General features: G+C 35.1%; 1 protein-coding gene across 4 annotated transcripts in view; it reads right to left on the bottom strand.

Moving 5' to 3' along the window:
- kcc (solute carrier family 12 member kcc) overlaps positions 1 to 21,244 on the bottom strand; it is a 277,322-nt gene that overhangs the window by 6,015 nt on the left and 250,063 nt on the right. For all 4 annotated transcript variants that reach the window (XM_043416523.1, XM_043416524.1, XM_043416525.1 and 1 more), the window contains exons 4-11: positions 6,384 to 6,653; positions 4,868 to 5,053; positions 4,270 to 4,505; positions 3,224 to 3,405; positions 2,827 to 2,988; positions 1,025 to 2,463; positions 611 to 718; positions 377 to 403 (exon numbers count right to left, since the gene is read on the bottom strand). In XM_043416523.1, the coding sequence (XP_043272458.1) occupies positions 377 to 403; positions 611 to 718; positions 1,025 to 2,463; positions 2,827 to 2,988; positions 3,224 to 3,405; positions 4,270 to 4,505; positions 4,868 to 5,053; positions 6,384 to 6,653 (2,610 nt within the window). The remainder of the gene's footprint in view (positions 1 to 376; positions 404 to 610; positions 719 to 1,024; positions 2,464 to 2,826; positions 2,989 to 3,223; positions 3,406 to 4,269; positions 4,506 to 4,867; positions 5,054 to 6,383; positions 6,654 to 21,244) is intronic.

Raw genomic sequence — 21,244 nt, 5'->3', positions numbered from 1 at the left:
GTTTTTTTTTTTTTCGATTGCGACGACTCTTTTTGATTTTGAGGTATAAAATGTACGATGTAAAACGATAGATATGACGACGATGAGATTTGTGTGTGCATCTTTGGAAGACGCTGCGTATATAAAAAAAAGACTGGTCTGTGTTTTGCGATATTTTCGATGAACGACGTGATTCGAAACGATAAGATGATGGATATATATGACGATGGTGTATGGAATGAATTATGACTGAGAGTGAATTGAGGGCGCGGATGAACGAGAACGCGTGCCTGTGTCACTCGTTCGAGGGATCGGGTTAAGAAGGTCGTTGAGAAGGATTTGTTTTTTTTGTGGGATCTGACTGACAAACCGGAGGTAAATTATCCACAGCGGGTACCTCGTTGAAGTCCACCAAAGTCTGCACCTTATCCGTGACGAGCACGCAACAAACAGACACATTCCGATCAGTTTCCATCGCGCAATTCTTATCTCACGTATTTACATATGTTTTTTTTCTTTCTTTCTTATTCTTTTTGGCATTTTTTTTTTTTTTTTAATCATAATTTCATAATATCATGGTAAATTCATCGACATGGGAGATCAGCAAGACTAATTCGCCTTTGAAACTCACCACTCCAAGGGACTCCTGTTTTGTGAGTCGCAGCTCACGGAGCATCTGGTTACGCTGCTCCATAACGAGTGTTCGTTCATACGTGTAAGCTGAAATATCGGAGTTCATCTGAAAAATATAAATAAATATTTGTGAGGAACAGCGTCGATCACTTCGATCAACGTCTACGAACACTTTTCCTTCTGAATGACGTGAGGAATTTTGTATCTCAAATACTCCACTATACTTGCTTACTTCCTAAATAGTAAAAAACTAATCATTTATTGAATTTTAATTGCACTTGAAACGAAATACATCGATATCGTTACGATACGTTTCGTTATAGTTTTCTTCAATAGTGAGATTTAATAAACCTTCGGTTTTGTTTCGTGTCGTGTAACGTTATCTCGAAAATACTATTGTAATATAACAAACCATTTCAACGATTTCGATTTCTCCCTCGATACGTAGCTCGTACAAGAATTTCTTGAGATCCTTCTTCATTTGTATCGAATTGTCTTCCATCTGTGCGACGGTGAATATCCTCATTTTACAATTTTTCCATGTTCTGTGCTGTTTTAATAAGAATGGTAGAAGCATGAGAAGTCCACCATCGTGAACGACCCACCAGACATCGATGTAACCGACAACTTTTTCGGTCGAATCGGGGAAGAAATTGATGCCTTTGGGAACGAGAAGAGCCATACGAGCTGTTGTGACATTTCTGACAGCTTGAAGGAAAATTCGCCATGTTCTTTCGTCCTCGGACTGTCTCCAGCCGTAGGGCCATCCGAGGATTACGGTATTGGGTTTCATGCCACCAAGTCCGGTTGTTTGAATGAGAGAGCTGAGGCCATCGACGATATTTCGAGCGACCAAAACCTCAACGAAACCTTTGACTTTTTCTTCATCAGCAACTTTCCGTAGGGATTGTTTGGCAGCGAGTGCTTCACCGGAGTTTCTCGTGTAATCCCCACCGATGCAACTGACACAAACTGTCAATCCGCGTCCAGCTTTCAGTTGGCTCGCAAATGCAAATAATTTACGATACTTTGGCACGAGATCTTCGTTCAGTTTGACGAGTATGAGAATTTGGGGACGCCAATTTTTCGTATGCGGAGGACCCTCCTCGAGCTTCAGTAAAGAATATCTCGCGGCCGAAAGGGCGAGGCCGCGGATGCCGTCGCCCCATTCTTTCTCCGCGCCACGATACTCGATGTATTTGTAAATACAACCTGCCATTCCCATTGCGAGAAGGGCGTAATACCAGCTCGTCATGAACATTATAGCGATGCAAAGGGAAAGCCCGATGAAGGAGAGGCTCCAGTGATAATATTTGAAACGTGGACGCCAATTCGGTGTGCGTAAAAGGGTCTGAAGGGCACAAGCCAAATTTACGAAGCCGTAGCACATGAGGAAAAACATCGAGAGCAACGGGGCGAGATAGTCCACGTTGCCTAGAAGGATTCCGCACTGACAAATTAACACCGTTAACAACAACGCCCTCGTTGGCTCACCTCGACTCGAACTTTTAGCAAACGGTGCTAAAAACGGTATTATACTGTCTTTCGCAATCGCCTGGAGCAATCGAGGCGCTCCTGTCAATGACTGAAGACCAGCCCCAAGAGTCGATAAAAATGAACCGATCAAAATGACCCATTGATTCGGCCATGCTATATTTGCGACTACAAGCTTTCCACCGATACTCTGACCGAATTTGTCGCGTAACAGAAGATTGTCCACCGTTCCCGCGAACAAAAGGACCGTTGATAAATAAACCGTTGACGTCGTCAGAATGGCGCATATCGTACCGATCGGTATTGATTTTTGAGCATCCGCCAAATCACCCGATCTGTTTGATCCCGCCATTATTCCTGAAACATTATTCTTATATCCACAACCGTCTTACGTATTTCAAAAAATATTCGTCAATTCGAGTTCCCGCGAGTTTCAAATTTCATTCTTTTTCTTCCTCTTCATTTCTGCCCAAATATTTCGTTATTATTAAATAAAACTCTGTTATCCAATGTTTAGACATTTCGTTGAAAATTCAACCAACGACGAAATGAGTCATGAAAAAAAAAAACGTCAAGAAAGATGAGAATCGTTCGAATCTGCTTTTTTTTCAAATAATTTTCCGAGACAAGGAACTAGAATGATTAATCTAGAGCATAAAATAACATCGTCTTCGTTCCAACATAGTTAGCTTCGAATACTCATTTCATTTTCATGTGTACCTGTTACCGATGGGAAGAAAATACCAATAAGAATGGTAAACGCGGTCGTCAGATCACACTGAATTTGGTTATAGGCGGATTCTGCCATATTGTCCACGTCCTTAGGGTCATGACCGTAAGCTATGAATTGACCTTCTTCTTGGAAGCTGCCCCAGATGTTTTCTGAAAGAAAAATTACATGTTTATCGATGACTTTTCATATTCTTCATATATGGCATGAACTCAATGACACGAAGAATGTATTTATTGTTAACGGTTTCTGTCGAAACTTCTTTTCACAGAATGATTTTTTTGATAATAGTATATAATAGAAAATGGCAAATCTGATTTCGAGAAAAAAAAAACGACTCGTGGAAAAATTCATTGGAAGAAATGATATTTTTCAAGGAAGACCGACCCAAAAAGACACCGCTCGCTAATCCACGAATTCCATTAACGACGGTGACGTTGTGCTCGGCAAAGTATGGATCACAGTGACGAGTACTATTATGGCAGAAAATTTTTTGAAGTTCGACGCTGTTTTTGGAGCATTGGCTGATCTCGATATCCTTGAGCAGACGTTTCCCAAGAACGCACATTCTGAAAATTAAGCAATCTCCTGTTGTTACAAAGTTTTTTCCAATTCTGTCGTCGGAGAATATAACAATAATCTAGGGAATTAAATAATCAGTTTTCAAGATAACATAACGCGCGAGCGAAGTGAAGCAAAGTGAATGGATATTCCAAAGATAGTTTATTGGAACGAAAATACAATACTTTATTGGATAGGAAAAAGCATTAATCGTTTATAAAATATATCTAAACCTTATTGATACATCTCAACCTCAAACTTTGTGTCTGATGTTTTTATTATCATTTTTTCAATGTAATTGAGACAATATTCATTAAATATTTTTGAGATTATTGGTCACATATACATTTGGCATTGTATCCAAAATTCGGAATTTAAAATTCCTATTTTTTTCTTTCAAATTTGGATAAAATGCTATCCAATTGTATTATTCGTCATTCGGAATAATAATTGAAAATAACAGTTTTTATTCGAAGCGATTACAATATAATGAAATCGGGAATGAAGGAAAAAAAATATTTGAAAATTTTGCGAGCAATTGGTCACAACAGCGAACATCGTGGATCTCAGGTATTTATATTTCCACAACCTTCTGTCGGAATTCCTCGAGAAAAAGTTCTTTCGCTGAATAGGATGTAGCAATTTCTGTTCCATGGAGCATATGAAGGTTCAATTACTCTCGAGACTGGAGAAATAGACTAAGATACCGGTGAAGCAAATTGGAGATTGAAAGGCAACGAATGTGTGAGTAAAAAATGTGTAAAAAAATGTGTGAGGCGAAAGAGCAATGAGATAGAAAAAATAACGAGGAAATTGCGAGAACAAAATGAAGGTTCACGAAATTTCATAAAAATCAGTTGACTAAAACCCACTGAAGAGATTCGTTCCCGTAGACGTTGTAGAAAAGACCAACGTAGACGGCGATGATCGAAAGTATGACACAGGCGAGGGCGACAGTTGCAAATTTGTTGACGAATTTAACGCCAATGAAGACTATCGTGCCCATGACCATCAGCAGTCCCGTACCATACACGCGAAAATTGTTGTACATTATACTCGCGTCTTTAGTAAAATCTCCAAATATACTCAGCGATGGCGCCATATAAGTCTGTAAAAAAAAAATAAAAACAGTAAATTTGCAACATTTGAATGAATATTCAAGAACAATTGGATATTCATTTGGTGCAATTTTCGAAAAAAAATGCTCAAGCATAATGAAGACTGATAGTAAAAAATGAATGCTTTATTTATGAGCGATCACGACGTAAAATTTTGCACGAACCAACGAATCCTGACAAATAAAAAGAAACTTAGTTGAGTTAGTGAATTTCATTATATTTGCCACGATTTGTTGATTCATAAAAAAATAAGTGAAATAACGCAATGAACAAATGTATGGCGTTTAATTCTCGTCTTGATCCTTTTGAGATTGAACTTTGCTTCCTTTTCGTTCGAACTTTCGATGCTAACCAAAACTATTTCGACAGCTCCGATGATGTACATGGCGGCGGCGAGGGTAGTACCGGTGTAGAAGAGCATTCCCACGGCACCACCGAACTCAGGACCGAGACTTCTGGATATCATGAAATACGAACCTCCGGCAGGTACAACCCCGTTGGTGGCAATCGCGCTCATGCTTATGGCGGTCAACATCGTCTGCAATTGTCAAAGAAAAAGGAAGTGAATTTTTATCGTTCGATACGTAACTTAATCTTCATTCTAAAATAGTTATTTCAGTTTGAACGTTGAATCGTGAACCGATTCGCATTGAAATTCTGATTGATGATTATCAGATGTACAAATTTGAATTCTACCGATGTTTGGTTTGGACTCAACTCTTCGTACGGAATTATTTATTGGGGGGATGAAAATTCAGATTTACTAGTAAAAGCCGTGCGGTAAAAATTTTTCGAGCTGGAATTTCATTTAGTTATAATAATATATGAAACTTTTGATCGGAGGAAAGATTATTTTGTTAAACAATTGTAATCCGGATTAAGGTATAACTGGATGGATAGCTCGACCAAAAATTATATCTGAATTGGAATTTCCGTACTTCGTGATGCAATAAAAATCTGAAAAAATTCAACAAAATTTGGAAAACTATGAACAACAAATATCAATTATAATATTGCCAAAAAGTTAATAACAAATTGTTTAAACAATTAATTATTCAATAATTTTGCGGTGACCTATTGTTTTTTTTTTACGAATCAAATGTCTGTATTTTTCCGAATGCTCATGAATTTTTTCAAAATTTTCGTGGATTTCTGAAATTTCTTGAAAAAATTTTGAAACAAATTTTTTAAAATTTGAATTTTGGATACGTTTTAGAAGACATATTTACCATTAGTTTTGAAAAGTCTCAAGGTTACTGGATGAAAAATGTACAAATAGAGCCACTTGAAAAATTTAAAAAAGGGAATTTCAAAAATCCACGAAAATTCTGAAAAAAATCATGAGCATTCAGAAAAATGCGCACATTCGATTCGTAAAAAAAAAAAAACAAGAGTTTACTGTAAGATTGTTAAAAAAATATTTATTTAAATAATTTATTAATACCTTTTGAGCAATATTATTATTGATAAATGTAGTTCATAATTTTCCAAATGTTGCTGAATTTTTTCAGTTTTTTATTGCATCACGAATTACGGAAATTCCGATCAGGTACAATTTATCGGCTGGGCTATCCATCCAGTAATACCTTAAATTTGATATGAGCTTCAGTTTCTAAACGTGTAATAAAATTAATAATCAAGTTCCATCACGTCATTTTGGTATTGAAACGCGAAGAGCGTGTGACACGTCGTATGTAGCGGAACAACTTTTGAAACAAGCTGGGAATGTGGGGATCCAGGGTTAAAAGTGAGTTGATAAAACTCGAATAGAGGCGGACCTACATCTATATTGAATTGTCACCGTTTTTACTCCCTTTCAGAGAGGCTTTCGAAAAGTTTCAAACAACGTTAAATAAATGTATACTCACGACACAGCAGCAGCAAAGAACGATCAAGAAACCTTGAATAGCACCGGCCGTTCCAACGACCCAAGTCAAACGAATGAAAAGGATGACGCCAAAGATATTTTGAATACAAGGCAGGAAGACACCGATGAGTGTCCCCATCCGGGCGCCGCCGTCACCACCGGCCGGTGGAGCATCTTTGCTGTCCGGATCGGTCGCGGCCGGTATCGTGTTGCTGTATCTCCAAAGGGTATTGAGTAGCGTTGCGATACGTGGTCGATCATCCGATTCCTCCTGAAATTAAAAAAAAAATCAAAAGAGTCGTACAAAGTATTCCCAGTTTCATGGTGTGCAAGCAGAGAAATGTTCAACCAACGAAAACTTATCGAAAGCAATCATTTTTGACCGACGAATAAATTCTCCGCGAGAAAAAAACTGTTTGCAAATCTAAAGTCGCGGCAGCGACTCAGAGACAAGTACATTTGTGTTATGACGAGTTGCTGCCAGAGACTCTTTACCGGAGCGATAGCATTTCCAATTGTTTTCGAAAATTTTCATAATTTGTTTCTTTAATAATAATTAATTAACTATAGCATTTCGGAGAATATTATAAGTTGACGTATTTTTTTCTTTCGATTGCGACCTCTTCGAACTCTGTAGCTTAACGCGTTGAAGAGATATTAATTATTTATTTTTTAATTGCATCAAAAAATGGGTCGGGTTTTCGCACACATTTTTTATGTTATTTATTTGTTTTTTATTTAGTAACAAATCTGGTGCCATAATACAAGTTTATACCTATATATTTTCGTGACGTGTAATTTATGGTGTGTTGTTTAAATGCTAACTAGATGAGGTTATAAAGATTGCGAATGTAACAATTCACCGACACTGTTCCAATTTTTTCCGGTTCTATAGAAAATAGATAAAAGCAGGACAATGTTTTAGTGGAAGTGGTGAGAAAAAAATGAAGAAGAATAAATAAAGGGAAATAAAGGCCGAGAAATCCAACAGTGTTATGTAATGAAAAATAAACCGAAAATTTATTTAGAAAGGTTAGAGATTTTTTCTATATATATCTTGAGATGTAGTCCGGATTCTGAAACATTAGAAAAAAAAATCCATGCCTCCCCTCTTTCTCATCAACTCTCTTTGATTGTATCATCAGACTTGTCGATGTTTGTTATTGGAGAATATAATAAAATGATCCAAAACAGGAATGACGAAAGAGAGCAAAGGACTACAAAAATATAGAAAAGAAGTATAATCGCATTGTCTATAAACGCATGATAGACTATTCGAAAGTGCTTGATTACAAAATTTCTATTGGCAAATCGAAACTGAGGCAATCAGTATTTTTTTTCATTTTGCATTGGTGGAAATTTTTTCATCAAAAAGACTAAATTGATAATCACGGAGAGTTTTCACTTCAATTCCAACAAAGTAAAATTTAAGTTCGAAATAAAATATGTCCGCGTGTGTGTATGTGTGTGTATGTAAATAACTAAAATAACTTGGATGTATAATAAAACGATTTTTATTTTCAAAAAAATTGATTCAGCTTGATAGGGTCACCTCGTGTGGCAGTCACATTTTTTGGGATTTTTTTGCGGCGAGAAAAAAATATAGACTTGAAATTTAAAGGGTTTATTCATTGGTATTGAACTTTATGATAGAATTTTTTAACTCTGATATCTCGGGTTAATTCGGTATAAAACTACTTCACAGGAACCCATATGTTTCTCCATGGTCTCCACGATTCCGGAGGATCCATTTATCTGAGATCAAAACACCAAAGAGCGTTTTAATTTGTAAAGTAGTGGCTATCGTCTGAACTAAAATAATATAGAAATATTAAAAATTGAAGGATTATTGAGCTATGCAATATTTTGGAAAATTGAAACCTGGTGTTTCAAAACGCAAAAATCCTTTAATTTTTAATATTTCTGTATGATTTTAATTCAGATGATAACCACTGCTTTACAAATCAAAACGCTCCTTGGTTTTTTTTGATCTCAGATAAACCGATCCCCCGGAATAGTGAAGACTATGAAGAAACATTTGGGTTCCTGTGGAGTAGCTTTACGCCGAATCTACCCGAGATATCAGAGTTAAAAAATTCTACCATAGAGTTGAAATGCCATTAAATAAACTCTTCAAATTTCAAAAGTCTATATTTTTTTTCCTCGTCGCAGAAAAATCAAGAAAAACCCCGAAAAATCCGGATGCCACAAGGGAGTCGCGTGACTCCCTTAAGTTGGATTTCATTATTCCAATCGATCAATATCGCGTTATTAAAAAAAAAAAGATTCGAGTGCTTTAGTCTCAAATCCTGTCGTTACTCAATGACTTAATCTTAACATTGAAATTTATAATTCGTTGCAATTTTTTGAATTTTGAAATGAACTAGCCGTAATTTGATTAAAAAATGTTTATTCCCTTTTTTTCGATATCTGTTTCGACGAGGCAGGGAATAATTTTAATTAAAAATTTTTTCAATAAATGTCTTTTCCAAAGTTCACACTGATGGGTGATAAATCATTGCATCTGAACAGTAGTTTCAGTGAAAATACCCTACATGTTAATCAAGTTAATCATCATTTCTTGGAACGAACACAAGAATGAATTAACAATAACAGAATATCATCTATATTGTGCCCTAACATGAAGAATTAGATTTTCCAATATTCTATAAAATTTTTTCAAGTTCACAGTGCACAAAAAGTAGTCCAATCAAATCATAAGTAACAGCACGAATGCTGTTGAAAAATTGCGAAACCAACTGTAAATAATTTCAAAAACACAATCAAGAAAAGCTTTCACAAATTATGAAAAAAATATTATATTTAGAAAAAATAAAAATCCGTAATTATATTGTAAAGGAAAAAAAAATCCAAATAGAACGTGAGAAATTCATTCCTACGGGAAGCATCCGGAACTTGAGAAAGTTCGAGTGAATCAAAAAGTTACCAAAAAATCGCATCAAAGGGAAAAGTCATTTGTTACTCTATGGTGGCAGAGACTTAGAAGAAAATCGATTCTTCTCAGACTTTCAGGATTGCCCGGTATTCACAATATTCGACGTCGATTTCGTATCAGTACAAATTATGTTTAAAAAATGTGCTAAAAATACTTGTCCGGCCCATCACTTTTCATTTAAATTGCTCGTTCAAATAAAAATTACACTAGACGTTAATTCATGCGTTATTTTTATGGAACTAGCATTAACGCTGGCGTTTTTTTTTAAGAAAGGGTATATAGTAATTCACTAGGGAATTACTTTTCATCGAATTCCAAGAAATGTCCGCGTCACTCATCTTTTAATGTTGATTTCAACAAAGTGCAATTGTGTACCTGATCATAAAAAAACGAGTAACAAACGTACAGACGAATCCGCTCGAAAATTTATTGAAATGCGATTCATTATCAGCTGAATATCCTTAGTAATTGAATAGGTTAGTTGCTATGACGAATAAAATTCGTTTGAAGAAAGAAATGTGAAGTAAATATTGCTGTCATTTCAACATAAACTGGGGAGTTAATTTGGAAGCTTGTCAATTTTTATCGTGCGAAGGGTACTTTTTTATCAATACACAATAATATCTCTTGTATATTACAGAAAAATTTGTTTGCATTTTTTTTATAATGAATGCAATTAAGTTAAAATCTCTTGTTGGTAATATTCTCAATTCGGTTTGTATATGCATACATATGATCCATCAGATCTAGAAGAGCCCTGATTTTTATTTGAATGAAAAGTGATGGGCCGGACAAGTACTTTTAGCACATATTATTTAAACATAATTTGTACTGATGGCCGTTGGCTGATAAAAAGCTTCAAATATTGTACGTATATAATAATATTACATTGGGGTTCGTAACTACTAGCTGATCAAGGTCGATAATTTTAATTTGATCATTCGTAAATTGTGAAGAACATTAGTTTTATAGGTATCAAAACCTATCGGCTCGGAGTGAGTGTTCCTTGATTTTTTTCGGAATTTTTCAACGTTAATAGCTCATAAACACACAGAAAAAATTATACTTTCACTACGGGCGACAGCTTTAAATGTTTGTCATACAATCACCGATTTTTGGGAATTCTTTCAGATTTTTAAAAAGGGGCGTTTTCCGAAAGATTTTTTCCTTTTTTTTTTTATTAAAAAATGGCTATTCAGAAAAATTTGAAAAATATCAGGATGTCTTTTAGACTTAATATAATCATAAAAAAAAAATTAACCAAATTGGCGGGGGTTAGGAAAAATCCGCTGGTCTTATATGGAATACCTCATATACAATAATATACATGTATATTAGGGTGGTCGGTATTTGGGGTCAAAGTTTATTTTACCCTTTCCGCCCCCTAAATCGGTTCAAAATACATAAAAAGTAATGCTGTAATTTTTTTAGATTTTTAAAACAATGCTTCACCCTCGACCACAGGAGTTGAAGTTTTCCGTTTAAAATAAATGGGGTTTTCCTGTGTTTGTGGTCACAATTTCACTGTGGGCCTAAATATGTTTGGGAAGCCTTGAAATTTTCAGAAATTACTCTACAAGCATGTTGCTACATGGAAAAAGTTTCCAAAACTCTTACCCCCAAAATGTTGTATAGCATCACCATACTGACCCATTAATGCGCAAAACGACAATTTTGGACAGATAATTTCAAGTTCACAGTTTTATGGCATTTATTTTGTAAAATTAACTCTAAATCTTCATTATTTTTGCGTTTTTAATTAAAAAGTCAAGAATTTTTGACGTTTTTTTTTCTTTCAAATCGATTTTCGTTATTGCTGCTGCTCTTAAATAACCATATTATTGCCAGTAAAGGTGTCCTTACTGTCTGACTTTTTCAGAACACTGGTTATAAACACTTTTTTCTTGCTCAGTTTTTCCAACATGGCGATTTTTGCAAGATAGCATGATGTAAATTTTCATGATTTTTTTTTCGAAAAGTCTCAACTTACTTAATGAAAAAATTTTATATAACAAAAAGTGATTGTAGAAAAAAGTTGTCCAGTCATCCAGATCGGGATGCCTTTTTTCATTGTCATCAAGTTAAATGGATTGAAAATTTCAATAAAACGACCATTTTCAAATTCATGCGACAGGTTTATTTCCAGCCTAATTGACTTCTAATATGGCTTATTTTTTTTTGTTTTTCATGCCCTTCAAAGAGTCATGCCGAAAATTAGGATTCCGTGAAGAAGTTTAGAGGAAAATCATTCTGAAGTTGGTCATTTTCGAAATTTTACGAAAAATCGCTAACTTTGACCCTGCACCACGGATTTCTATCAACTCCGATGTCCACAAAAATCTAGGTGAGAGATTCTTTGTGTCAAGAATGACTCTCTCTGAGGAATTTCTTGGTCCGTACTTCCATTACTCTCTTCAGCCTGACGATAACCACAATGATTTCGAGTGCTTTGATATTGAATGTAAAATCTTTGTGAACCATCATCTTAAAACGATGCAAACATATTTTGACCTTTATAAGACTTGATCTCGAGACCTTGAGCACTTGGGGAGTTGAAATTTGGTATTTAAGGATAGTTTTTAAGGTACTTCAAGGTACCCAAGTTTGAGCAAATTCGAAAGACCCCTCCCGAGAAATAGTACAAATTCAATGGATCCGCTCATGGATATACCTATGTATGTATATTAGAGTAGTCCTTATTTCAGGTTAATTTTTTTTAAATCCCCCCCCCCCCCGGTTCGATTTCAAATCATTAAAAAAGACATCACGAAAAAGCCGGGGTCAGTGGGGTAATGGGGAATGGTGCCGGCAAGTTTTAATCGAGGCATTTTATATTAAAGAGATGTTTGTCTGCAGGGACCGGTCACTTATCATTTTATTCCAATCCTTCTTCCTAATAAAATCTCTGCGTATTTTCCTATTATAGTCTCTGCAGCATAGATTCTAACTATTTCACTTCTTGGGGAAAGCCCACCTCGTTTCGAATATCATGTCTCTTGGCATAGCCAAAGCCACCTTAATTACAAATTCTATCCTCAAATATTAAATTCCATAAATAATTTTAATTCTTTAATAACTTTCATATGAAATGCCGACACATAGAACACCCGATGGTTCAAGAATTGCATCTTTTTGCGAATTATTCATTAAAATTTTTTCGATCGGCATTGCGTTCGACTATCTTTTGACAAATAAGTTCTCAAAACAATTTCTTGTACTCCGTGTCTCTTAACATAGCGCGTGACTATCACGTTATAAAAGAATTCCTCAGATATAAGAATTCACATCAAACACCGATACGTCGATCTCTCTTCAATTGATGATGACAACAAAGTACATCTAGTTACGTATTTAAACCGTAGACACGACACTGGTGAAAATTTGCACCCACAAAAATTTCAATTGTTACCCCTAAAAAGTCTCGTTGTAAGATTAATTTCATACATTCATGGATGAAATAGAAAGTTTTGAAAAGTCTAAATGCAAATTTGCACTAGTGTGGTGAGTATGTGACCTCAAAGGGAGTGTGTGTACGGGTTAAGGAGGGTGGCTATCGACGATACAATGTTGCCATGCTAAACCATGTTAAATACATTAAAAATTTCAAAATGATAAGAATTTAATAAAATTTGGTGAACATATTCTTTAGGGCCAAATTTGACAATACAAATTTTTTAAGATTTTTCTTCTGTACAGTTATCGAGTAATTGATCACTAAAGTTCAAGTGTATAAGCATAGCGTTTCCATGTATATAGGTACACATTCCGGGCATAAGAAATCTGCTTTAATGCGTAATTACTCGATAACTAAGCAGAAGAAAATTTTGAAAAAAATGGTGTCTTCGCACTTGATGTTGAAGAACATTATCACCAAATTTGATCAATTTCTTATCATTTTGACGAGTGTAGCCACCCTCCTTAAACAGAGAGCAAAAACATGCTCTTGAGGCTGCTTCCTAGATACATTTCTTTTATTATTTTCGACAAGCTGACATAACCTACGAAACAAAAGTGTTTCTTTTCATTGGCGGTGAAAAAAGACTATTATTGAGCAATAGTTTGTGCTAGCTACACTCTGCACTCGCGCGAGTGTAAAAGAATCTAGAGTAGTGCACTAGGGAATGCTGGTGAGTGTAGCGAGTATAGATAAGCAACGTGAATGCGATAGTGCAGAGCGCGAACGTGAAAATGGCGCACATCGTGTGCATCCCTTGATGTCGCAGTCTAACCTAACTTAAGCTCTGGTTATACCATGCAGCGGAGCAATATTACCGAATTGTTTTACCGATTTTTCCTTACAATATTTGAATATTACACAGTTAAGTATTCCGATAGCGTTGCTAAGCAATATCCCTAGAGTACTGCAACACAATGTTTTCTGTAAAAAAATAAACTACATTCATGTAGAGGACGGTACGAAAATATGAGTATCGTGGTGCGCTATTTGTTGACAAATTATTTATTTTTTTCTTTCAAGTATCCCGATTACCCTCAATAATCAAAAACTCAAATTACTAATACTTCGTTAACGACTACGGCGCAGCCCATAAAGGCTAACATGGTTATTCGTTTAAAATAAACAAGTATTTTTTTAATTTCGTCTCTTCAAAATGATCAATAAGACGAATGACAGTCGTTATAAAATTGCGTTTAATTTTTATTACTCCAAACACCAGTTAAATATACAAATATTGCGTAAAAGCTGTTGGCATCAAAATATAACTGAGTAAAAATTATTTATATAAGTTGGATCGTCAAATTTAAATTCAAATTAATTTCAGGTTATGTTGCACAATCCCATTCCAGCCAATAACGTGCGTGAAAATAGAACCTATACTTTTTACACTCTGTCCATATCCGGTAAAACGAACGCGCAACTCACGAAAGTGCAGAATAGTGCAGAAAGTTCAGCCAACGCGAACAGACCTAATGAATCCCGGAAACGACAGACATATAAATTCAGTAATGGTATGTAATAGCACCCTTTTTCCTCCAGATCATGAAGAAAATATTAAAGGCAGTAATGATCTAGAAATTTTAGAAAATATAATTCTCTCTACCAATAGAAAAACGATAAAAAGTTGTCTATTATCAAAATCCATGAACAAAGAATGAAAAATCATCTGATGATTAACATCTGGGCATACGGGAAAATAATGCGTCACCGACAAAGACAATTAATTGAAACAATTGGAGGTGGGCGCACGACTTGATTACTTTGCAGAATTTGGCAATACGCATAACGTAGTTTCAATTTTCAACGACTATATGTTACGTTTGTTACATAGATACTTGAATGGTTGTTCTTAATGACGATTGACAGGGGTTTCGGGCATATTTGGAGGGCTTGACGTGATTTGTAGGTAGAAAAAGAATAGCAGCCAATGATAAAGCAAATATAAAGGCTGTAGCCGGGCAAGTAGGGGTGAGCGGCCCACATGCGCATTCGCTCCAAATTTTTAAGTTGCGTTCGATGGGTTGCGAATTTATCTCAAATTTCAACCATGTATGCAGCTGCACTGGGAACAGATATTAAGGTAAGAGTCGCGCGACTCCGATCTATGGTCAAATGACTATTTATCAATCGTTCAAATAAAATAGGTTATAAGAAAGGTTTTCTGTATTGAATAAATCTTAGGGCAATTTAAACTGTATTCGTATAAATTTGTATAAGATCATATTTAATAATTTATGATTAGAAATATCTTATGATTGCTTATTTGACTCGGTTTTTCAATATATTGAGACAGAAATTTATTTCCTTCACTTGGCGCGGCCGCGGCCGAATCAAATTTTATTTGATTCTGCCGTCCGTCAGCGAATTTTTAAAAATGTCAAAGAATTTAGCCGACATGTGTCATAGCAGCCCGAATATATATTTTTTTTAAACCTTTTGTATAGCTGCCAGGATTACTGAAAAACTGTTTTCAGAAATTTTTGGTGTCGTCTATACTCCGAAAAACGAAAAAACAACCTAACGCTTTTCGCTCGTTATACTGTTTCCCTCCTTACTATATACAGCCTACTGATTTAAAATAAACATTTTTCTTTGCCAACTCTATCCAAATTCCCTTTTGTTTCATTTATTTAATCCCTCCATCTTCATTTCGACAGTTTTGGGTAAAATTAGTCATACGGAGTATCAAAAAACTTTCTGATAGAGAAGGTGCTACACTCAATTTTTCTGAAATAAATTTTTCTATACCAGGACAGCTTATTTAATCATGCTGAGCAATTTTCAGAAGTATTGCTATGACACCGATCGCGGTAAAATTCTTTAACATTTTTAAAACGGTCTCGAGATGTAATGCGACAATATTTTCTTCTGAAAAATATTTTCATAGCATCAACTAACCAATATTTATTTGTAAATACGATTTTCAGAGGTATTACGATGAAAATTTTTTCGTGTCTCATTTCTAATTTTTTTGAGTTATCTTCCGGGTTCGCGCTACACTATTAACTTCTGAAAATAATGTTTCCGGTATGTTAGATCTACTCTTTAACTACCTTTCGAAAATCAGACGTATTGCAATGACACATGTTGGGTCAATTCTTTGATACTTTTGAAAATTCGATCAGGTCAAATGCTACGTGGAAAATTTCTGATATGGGTATTTTTGTGTTCAGGGCAGTCATACCTATCGATTCGATCCGGTTTTAGCCGTATTGCTATGGCACAAAAATCTTGGTCGTGGGCTCTCGTACTATCAGGCGAGGTGCAATGTCTTGGGAGTGCGTCACCGTACTTTTATTATACGGATAGACGTTTTGTCAACATCCGACAGGACAGAGTGCAATGCGTTGATAGTGACGTGTCTCCTCATATAAACGAGGGATAATGGTCCATTATTTCTTTGTTTATATACAATTTTGGAAGAAATAAGGAGGAGGAGGAGGAGGAAGGAAAGATTGGGAGGCTTGTAGTCGTACGGTGACGCTTCGCTGACGCGATATCGCTCCATCCGTCGCCTTCTGATAGATTGTCGTGAAAATCAAGTCACGTTCGTTTAGCTTGATTTTCGTTGTATCGTTGGGTTTTTATTTGAGGCGAGTGATGAGTAGCTTTGAGGACTTTTACTTCTAAGGAGGCGATTTTTTGGCGACTGCGTTGATGCTAGAATAGTTAAAAATTTGCAGCATTTCATCAAATTTCGAGTGGTAACATTTAGGCGTGAAAAAAACTTAAAAAAAACGGTTCATCGATTTTACGTATTATTGAGATTTTGCAATTCTGAATAATTTCTCTCGTCGAAAATCTCAGAAATAGAACAGTTTATTCAAATGTTGAGAATTAAAAGATGCAGTTATCGCTAATTGCACGTGAGTTTCTGGTAACGCGCGTAACTTATTTGAAGTGTCTGTCATTTCGATTCCTCTTTAAATTCTGTCTAGCATGTCCTCCGTTTTTCAGCTTTGCACTCTCGTTATCCAGAGTTCTCGATCTTCAGATTCAGCGAAATCGAATGGGCTCGTGAGAAAGAGATAGAAAGAAAGAGAGAGGGGCGGGGGGGGGGGGGGGGAAGAAATCGTTCGATAGATACATTTTGGCCGTCTTTCCTCTTGCTCTCCGTCGTTCAGAGAGGCAGAGTTCGAAGCTTCGATGGATAAGAAAGTAGGACAGGGAGAAAAGCTTGTACAGCTGCGACAGCAGTATCCTATACACTCCGCATGAACAGAAAGAGAGAGGGGGAGAGCAGTGCAAAAACTACAAAAAGGGCAGGAGGAGGCTGCGGTCTCCGAGCTTCATTAAAATCCAGAGGAGTCACCCGAGCGCTCTTCCTTTTTCGCTCATGTTTCTCGGTTCACTTTAATTGTCGTGAAGTATTCTGCCACGAGAGAGGAGTACGAAAGAACGATAGAGGAAAAAAGCGAGGCAGTAAAGCTTTATCGAAGACAAGTACGGTCTTTCCAGAGCAATGGAAAAAATAAAAAGATTGAATCGAAGATGGAGGAGATAAGTGATTGGCCGAGACACGTAATCAATGAAATCTTCGTGACACTTTTCATAGACTCCTCGATGCCCCTGTTTTCCTATCAATTTTTTTTTTACTTTTCGTCTTTGACTGACCCCACCGAAAACTTTTTAAAAGTGGAAAAAATTACGCCAAGTATTAAAAATATAATGTTATCATTTCAATTCAGCCAAGAACGAATGATGTTTGTTTTTGTTTTCATGAAAAAACTGGGAAAGAAAAATTTCAAGCTTTAGAATAAAAACGTGCCGTGCATACTTTTATTTTTCAGAAGGTAGTATTCATTTGAAGGAAATGAAATTCTCCCCAAAATCGCTGCTCGCGCGGGCTTATATGGGGAGTTTCTTCGCCGGAATTACTTTGGAAATTCATTCCCATGAAAAACCATGCACGTCGAGTTTTTGTTCTAAGGCTTCAAATTTTTTATCCAAATTTTTCAAAAAACACAAAAACAAACATCACTTGTACTTGGCTTTATTGAAATAATATCATTATATTTTCAATACTTGGCGTAAATTTTTCCACTTTTCAAAAGTTTTTGTTGGGAATATCATTGCTTTTGAAATTTTTCGCGTATTCTCGTGGTATTTTACGGTTCTGAGGGGTCGCGATTATTCAAGGTGTCGCGGGGTCTCAGATGGATAGATGGGGGGGGGGGGGGAGAGTATGCGTATTGCATGATATTGGTCGCAATTTGTTACTTGTGAAAATTAAATTAAAATTTTAATTATCACTCTCGGGGTGGGGCCCCTCCCCTGAATCCCCGGGGGGCTCGATCCTCGGGCCCTCGTTGCCCGCGATTGGATTATACTTAATGCCTACCGTGTTGGTATGTGTATTCATATATTCATACGAATTTGAATTATTCCGCGCAAGGAGAAAACATTTTCTTGTGGAAGGGGAACGGAAGGTATAGACATTAGGGTGATGCAAATAAAATTGATATTTTTTTTCTCGGAGCTCTTACGAAAATCGTTAGTACATCAAAAAAAAAGTAATTTTCCCAAAATTTCAGATTTTTAAGAAATTTTTTGGCTAGTGCTCAAGCCACTTTTCGATATTTTCCTGTTTTTTTCTCAAAAATCGCGAAGCAAAAATTTTTTTTTGCTTTTATAGCAGAAAGTGTTAGTGCTCCATCGAATTATAAATATAATACAATTTTTTCACTCTCAAAAAAAATTTAAAGGCTACCTCGCATAATTTATTTCTTCTTGTCTGTATATTTAGCTATAAATTATGAGATTAAAAAACGTGGCGCTACAAATAACTATTCTTGTCATCCTTCCAAAAGAAAGGGTGAATGTACTTTGCAAAAACATATTTATTAAAAATTATATGTTATAACAATGATTTTCACATTTTCTCAAGTGATTGATTTCAATTTTCCTGTATTTTTCATAGACATAAACACTTTTATGCACGAAAACTTGCTAGGGCATCGTACAAAAATGATAACGTGCCAAATGAATCTGTGTTTTGCCAAATTCAAATTCATTATTTCAAAATGTGTTATTTCACCGCAGAAAACGTTAACATTTGGGAATTTTCTAGATTTCTCGTGCGTTATAAAAATTAGTAAAATATTTTGACCGAATTCTGTTAGAAAGAAATGGAGACTATTGGATGCAAAATCGCAAATATTTATCAGAACTAAACATTTTTGCGATTTCGCATTCATAAGCCTACAATTTATTTTCCATTAGAATTCAGTCAAAATATTTTACTAATTTTTATAACAAATGGGAAAACTAGAAAATTTCTAAAGTATAACGTCTTCTGCGGTGAAATACATGACTTTGAAAAAGAGAATTTGAATTCGGCAAAACACAGCTTTATTTGGTATGTTGTCATTTTTGTACGATGCCCTATCAAGAAAAAAGTTTTCGTCAATAAAAATATATATCTGTATGAAAAATACAAGAAAATTGAAACTAATAGTTTGAGAAAACCCAAAAATCATTGTTATAACATGTAATTTTGAAAAACTATTTTTTTGCAAAGTACATTCACCCTTTCTTTTGGAAGGATGACAAGAATAGTTATCTGTAGCCACACGTTTTTTAATCTCATAATTTATAGCTAAATATACAGAAAAAAAGAAATAAATTATGCGAGGTAGCCATTTAATTTCTTTTGAGAGTGAACAAATTTTATTAAATTTATAATTCCATGGAGTACTAACACTTTCTGCTATGGAAGCAAAAAAAAAATGTTTGCTTCGCGATTTTTGAGAAAAAAACCAGGAAAATATCGAAAAGTGGCTTGAGCACTATCCAAAAAGTTTTTTAAAAATCTGAAATTTTGAGAAAATTTCTTTTTATTGATTTACCAACGATTTTCGTTGGAGCTCCGAGAAAAAAAAATATCGATTTTTTTACATCACCCTAATAGAGATACTGTTGAAGAAGGGGTCAATATGTCAAATAACGAAATTGTAGAACAGTCGGTATTTCGAAGTTTATAAAGTTGTAATATCAGATTGGAGAAAAGTATTCGATTCGAAGTAATATCAGATTCGAAATTATTATTTCCGATCGACTATTTAGCAGATTATGCGTTTTACGGAATATTCCTTCTTTGAATTTGTATCTCGAAACATATATTTTAACAGTTTTCATTTCGAATGCAATTTTAACAGACCATGCAAATATCAAAAGTTCATATTTTCGAATTCAAAATGGAGAGTAGTTGTTTTATAGATTTGCCTTGATAGAAACAAGGCTGTCAATGTACTTGTCCTGAGACTTTACCGAGTCTCTTGATATAGCGTAGCAAAAAATCGAAAACGAGTTTTTCGAGCCTATAAAACTTATAGATATGCAGAATAGCGATGTTTGAAATTGGAGATCACCCATCTGAGTAAGTGAATGAGACGCGTGTATTTTGAGCTCCGGTACGTTTCTTTATTTCGATCGGTCGACTTTCTAACATTTCGCCATTTTGATCGTTCAAAATTTTTGGTGTTTCAGTATTTCAACCTCAGTAATATTCAGTCTTTCGTTATTATATTTTCGGAATTGTAAATATCCACAGTACTGCTGACTGTAGTAATTTATAAATCGAAAGAGAGATAGTCGAATTTTCGGAAAAACGATATTTTAGTTGTCGCTCTATGGGCGATTGTTATATTCTTTTTTCGATGTAAACGTGCTTCGAACCTTGAAGTTTCTACTTTATTTATTTTCGATATTCAAAGCTCTAGTCGAATTGATCTGTCTCCGTATTATCATTCGAAGTTTTAGTTATTCTAAAATTTTATGTCCACCTACATCCTCTTATGGGACTTTTATTTTTTTTTTTTTCGATCAATTCTTGAGAAATGGTGACCACTTCAATTTCATAAATCAGGGGAAATCGACCAATTTCGAGTATATATGGGGCATTCCATGCCAAATCGGCCACTTTTCGACCCGACCGGGTCAAAATAGACCGGTTCTAGGCAAGGCCAAGAATTAAAAAAAAGTTGTATGTTCATTAATAACATTTAGCCATGAATAAGTGAATAAATTACGAAAAAAAGGATCCGGAAAGTTTGAATAATCTTGAAATTGAATAGTGGAAAACAATTTCGAATAAAAATTGAAAAAAAAAAATTCAAAATTCCAAAGAACGTCTATACGAAAAATTTCCCCACGATGGGACCAGCGGGAAAAATTCTTAATTTCTTCAAAGTTTTTGAGAAAATTAAAAAAAAAATCAAAATAGGTCATCAGCTTGAAAACAGATATTTTGTGCATTCAATTGAAAACAAAAAAATATGCAAAAAAATCGTTGTTGTGTTTGTTGTATTTTTTTCAAAAGTGCATTGAAAAACGAAAAAATAAAAAAAAAATAGCATTAGGTGCATTTTTGAAAGTATAAAGAGCATGTGAATATCGGTATAGTGAGTTTTGAATGAAACAAATTACGCAAATCGAAGGCGATCGGGTT

Source organism: Venturia canescens, chromosome 4 (genome assembly GCF_019457755.1).
Source record: "Venturia canescens isolate UGA chromosome 4, ASM1945775v1, whole genome shotgun sequence".
Taxonomy (NCBI): Eukaryota; Metazoa; Arthropoda; class Insecta; order Hymenoptera; family Ichneumonidae; genus Venturia; species Venturia canescens.
Note: the sequence above shows the minus strand (reverse complement) of the source record. Positions and strands in the feature narration are given on the sequence as shown.